The sequence below is a fragment of the Eupeodes corollae genome, chromosome 3, assembly GCF_945859685.1.
Source record: "Eupeodes corollae chromosome 3, idEupCoro1.1, whole genome shotgun sequence".
Taxonomy (NCBI): domain Eukaryota; kingdom Metazoa; phylum Arthropoda; class Insecta; order Diptera; family Syrphidae; genus Eupeodes; species Eupeodes corollae.
In genome coordinates, this window is record NC_079149.1 from 127,287,210 (window position 1) to 127,292,287 (window position 5,078).

General features: G+C 42.0%; 1 protein-coding gene across 1 annotated transcript in view; it reads left to right on the top strand.

The window, feature by feature from the left end:
* Positions 1-4,831, top strand: part of LOC129949941 (kinesin-like protein GA13060) — a 171,067-nt gene extending 166,236 nt beyond the window's left edge. Inside the window, exons 10-16 of the mRNA XM_056061689.1 lie at positions 87-307; positions 504-615; positions 848-1,117; positions 1,255-2,452; positions 2,516-2,614; positions 2,687-2,872; positions 2,989-4,831. Coding sequence (XP_055917664.1) covers positions 87-307; positions 504-615; positions 848-1,117; positions 1,255-2,452; positions 2,516-2,614; positions 2,687-2,872; positions 2,989-3,541 — 2,639 coding nt within the window. The 3' untranslated portion in view covers positions 3,542-4,831. The remainder of the gene's footprint in view (positions 1-86; positions 308-503; positions 616-847; positions 1,118-1,254; positions 2,453-2,515; positions 2,615-2,686; positions 2,873-2,988) is intronic.
* The last annotated feature ends 247 nt before the right edge of the window (positions 4,832-5,078 follow it).

The window sequence follows — 5,078 nt, forward strand, 5'->3', positions numbered from 1 at the left end:
TGATTGATCACATATACCATAAGGAACACCATTTTCTATACAACGCATATAACTTCTTTCTCTTTCTTCTACGTAATGCTTTTTAGTGGCGGGAGGACGAAGTCGTTTGCATCTAATCGATTTAGGGGGTTGTGCGAATCGAAATGGCGGTCTACCGCTATCCGGCATCGGCAACATTCTACTGGCGATACTCAGTGGTCAACGGCATCCACCGAACAAGGATCATCCCTTGACGCCGTTGTTAAAAGACTGCCTTGCACCGTTAACATGCCATGTCGCCATTATGGCCCATGTCTCACACACACAGGTGAGTCGAGTCCCGTCCTATCCTTCATTAGTAACGCATTCATAAACATCGCACAAACCTATTCGAATATACCAAACCCATGATTATAATAGAACCTACAAAACCCCTTTTGCCATATCTGTCATACATGTTTTGACGCTTTGTCTCTCTGTCTATTGTCTCGTTCTCGGTTCTGGATACTTCTCTTATATTGTAGCCACACTCAGATGCACTAACGACAATCCAATTAGCCTCAAGGATACACAGGATGCGGAGACGGAAACATCGTTTCCCAATTTCATCAGATAAAGCGCTGCCCGTTAATGCAGGTATAAATCAGAGATAAAATGTGTCCAAGTTTGGTTCCATATTCCACAGCTTCACTCATTCTCCACCCTCATCAGTCTTTCCCAGGGGAGATTCGAGATTGAATGTGGAATTGCTGGAATTGCTGGAATTGTTCCAAAATTGGTCATGTCCTGTGATGGCCTTTATTGTGTCTATACATTCCATATCTATAATACAAAACGGCTAACCCCCAAAATAAACGTTCAATTTTAGGCCATCAATCTGCCGGCTCATCTGAGGGACCCGATCCATCAAGTTCTGATTTATCGGCCGATACGGTCATTTATATGGGACCGTGTGACGATGCTACGGACGGCGAACACCCGCCTGTGTATTTGCCATCGCTGAGTAGTGGCGACAATCGTTGTGCCATGAGTAAAGTGCTGAAGGGCAGTGGTGCTGAGAAGCCTTCAGGAGTCTCAACGACGACGACGGGTTCGGGAGCTTCCAAAATACCAGCCAAAAAGACCACATCTCAAAAACGTAAGTGTACTTTATTTTTGTTCGTCCTTTTAATTTAGGAAAAGTACAGTAGAGGTCAATGGTACCTTGATTCCAAAATAATTCATAACTGTTTGTGACCCCACTGTAATTTTATTTACTTTCTATATATAAAACAGCTCAAAGTCCTGTGGTAGCCAATCGAACGGACAGCCTAAAACGCAACCACACCACCACCAGCTCCAGTCCAACACCTCCGAATCAAGCTGGAGACCAGACCACAATTCCAGCTCAATTCTTCTCGCCTGTCCATAGTCTGAAAACAATACCCCACTCAGCGTCGTCGCCAAAAATAGTCGCCGGCACCCTTCGGCATTCTGGCCTAAGCAAAGGCTCCAACGTCCCCTCGCCAAAAGGTTCACCACTGCGAAGGCCCGCCGTTGGTAGTGCCACTTCTAATCCTGCCACCGCCGCCAATGCCGTCAATCCAGACAGTCCGTTGAGACAAATTACAGAGGAGCAGTGGATTGATGGACCTCGCGTGTCCCGAGCCAAAGTAGCCGAAGCCAGACATCTAATGCGAGAGATTAACCATGTTAAGCAGTGCGAAACGTGGGTAGATGGACCGAAGTCGCAGTCGGCGCGTTCCCTCACCGCAGGCAATTTGCCAGCCACCCCAACGCAAGCAGTCGGCTATGGCTTTATGGACTCGCACAAAAAGACCATGATCCGACAATGGGTGGAAAATCAATCATCGCAAGTGTTCCAGTCGTCAGCGGCCTCCTCGCCCACTCACCAAGGACAACAGCAGATGCAGATGCAACAACAGCAGCAGCATCTGAGGAACCTAACATATCACTTGGCCCAGTTCAAGCAGAAGTCCGAAGACGACCAGCACTCGTTGGAGAGCAACATGGAGATGGTGCATCCGATGGGACCGGGATTGACGACAGCCATTAGTACGACAAATGCCTCGGCACCGGCAGAGATTTGCGGCGTTCGCAGTGGCGGCTGTGGCAGTGCCAAATCACACTTTCATAATAGAGACGAGACTGACTTACATTCGGATAGATCTGTGAGATCCTTTGGCGGTGGAGGTGTCGGTGGCGGTGGTCATCAGGACAACCAGGACGAAGAGGATCAGGATAGTGGGCCGTCGGAAGTGCCTCCTGCGTTGCCACTCATCGAACCGCTGGGTTCGAGGGAGATATCCCACGAAAGCCTGCACAGGATACTTTCGAGGCACGTTTCCAGGGAGAGTTTACACATGCAACAGCAGCACCACCAGCAGCAGCTATTACAACAACAGCACAACTACGGAATGTCAGACTGTGGCCTGCAAGTGACCGAGGAAGAAATCGCAAGAACCATGGGAGGGTAAGTTAAAAAATAAAGAGGTTTTTGACTTTTGAAGTCAGATTTAAATTTTTTTGTGTTTAGGGAACATCCTTTGGCATCGTTGAGCCATTGTGATATGTCGTCCAGTTTTCATGCAGGCGGAGATGCGTTCAGCGATTGTGCGATGGGTGAAAGAACGAGGTAGGTCGTGGGACAAAAAATATCCCAAAAAAAAGGGAAATTATTAAAAATCATCCCTTAAATCTTTTATAGGAACCAATTTGACCAACTGGCGCGTCTTCGAGAGATCTTCACATCCCAACTGGCAATGGCTGAGGTAACGCCTGTCTTCCGTGTAGGTTGTGATGTCGGTAGTGTGTACAGTGAACCTGCCTATCGTTTCAACACTGGCCCTGGCAGTGTTTGTAGTGAACCTCCATACCGCCCGCCTAGTCCACGGTAAGTTTTTGTTTTTTCTTTCCTTTTGAAACTCTTATTTCCATTTTTAATTTAAAACATTTCTCTTTGACCTCCTTCCTCCTGGTTAATCAACATTTTTATTTATTCATCCTTAGGCCACCATCACGTAGTCCCAGTCAATGTTCCCTGCCAAGCCTGAATGGCATCATGCAAATAGCCGGCATGGAGCAATATGCTTCCCTGCGACATCCTGACGGTGCTTCAGACCCAAATCTTCCCAAAGCCGAAAAGGCATTCATCGAAATGGACGAGATGACGGAAGTCGACGAAAAATCCGCTCTACTTTCCAAACGTCCATCATTAGATCACGACCACATAACCGCCCTGCCCATCACAGCCCAAAGCCAATTGCCGTTGTTGCCATTGAACACCTCATCGGAAGCCTACGACAGTGGTCATGACTCCTCAACACCTCGAACCTCCAAACACTCGGGTATATCGCGACGTGCTGAAAGCGGATACCATAGTGTGGCAACGGTAAGAGACAGTGATGAATCCAGCTTCACCTCCGGCCTCTCCAAAGAGCATCACAATCGAATTGTTATGGTGAAGAAAAAACGCCAGGACAAGTCCTCCTTATGCAACTGGCTGATGAATCCATTCACCTGTACGTATCCGGAGACTGAAGGTGAGATCAGTGATTTCTGAATACCATTACCATAACCATCCCCCATAACAGTCATCGTCACCATCAAGCACTATATCCAGGTGTTATTTTTAAATTAAAACGAATACAAACAAACAAAACAACCACCCACCAACAAAAAACAACAAAAAACACTTACACTATAGAAATATTTTCCATTATCCTTAAAAAGGATGCGCGAATCTACTTGTGAATAGAAAACAAAAATACAAAAAAAGGATAACACATAAAACCAGCAGAAGAATATAAAAATGTAGAAAACAAAATGGTGCGCTTTGTTATTGTCTTTATGCTTTAGAGATATTATTATTATTATATCGTGCTATAAATTTTTAAAAACATATAAATATAAATAAAACAAAATACAACAACAAAAAAGGAACAACTGCAGCTAAATCGTTATAATGCTTTTTTCTGAAAACAAAAATCCTTTTTTTTCTTCACCTTGTTTTTTTTTTAATAAATTCTCTTTTGATTTAAGCGCTTTTTAAATAAAACAAATATTTATGTCCTTTTAAGTTCAGAGAGATTTAAAGTGGAAAAGGATGAAAGCAAGTGCATGGATACTAAAGGTAGGTTTTTGAAGTTTTTTTTTATTTAAGTTGGTTTTTGAGTTTCGAATAATGAGAATTTTAGTTTTGCGCTGGAAAAATGAAGAAATCAATTATAAGGTTGCTTTAAATGGATATAACGTATTTTTTTGAGTCGATATTTAAATGCTGACCGTATTAGGTTGAGTTCAAAAATTCACCGAAAAACAATATTAATCAATACTATTACTTTGTTTGTTTGTTTGTTTGAACCCGCCAATCTCAAGAACTACTATTTTCGTGTTTCAGTGTTAGGCTACAAAACATTCCAATTCTGTTTTTCAATTTTGAGATCTTCCGCTGCTTACGCTGCAGAAACGGTTAAAATGTTGCTAAGAAAAGTGTGACAGAACTGTTTTTCCTTATAAATTCTAAAAAAAAAGTCCACAACAGTATATGTCTATCTTTAAAAGCTTGCTCTACCACTTTTTATGCTTACAAAATTTTTTATAAAATAAAAAATGCGAGTAAAGCCGTGCGCAAGGCGCAGCTATAGTCATAAATAAGCATGATAGAGTACAAGACGGACGTAATGAAACTCATTTAATATTCAAGAAAAATTGTCTTAATCTTAGTTGATGCTATTGAGTTTCTCATAAAATAAAAATAAAATTTAAAGAGGTTGCAACACTTAAGTTTCCGAAATTTGATTTGTTTGAAATCACAATCAATTTTTTGGAAGCAATTAAAAAACTGAAAACCACTTAGGTAGCTCACAGGTGTTACTGTTTTAGCCACATGAAAAGAAAACAAAGCAACTCTGGCAACACTTTTGGAAATTCAAAATGGCGTATGTTTTCTATAAAGTGGAAGCAAGACAGAAAGATTAATATCTGTCAAAAACGAAAATTAATGAACATCCAATTAGAAAAAAGGTAAGTTAGATTTTCGAATAAATATCGATCCAGTGAAGATTTAAGAGAATTGAAAAAAAACAGTCATAGCCTTT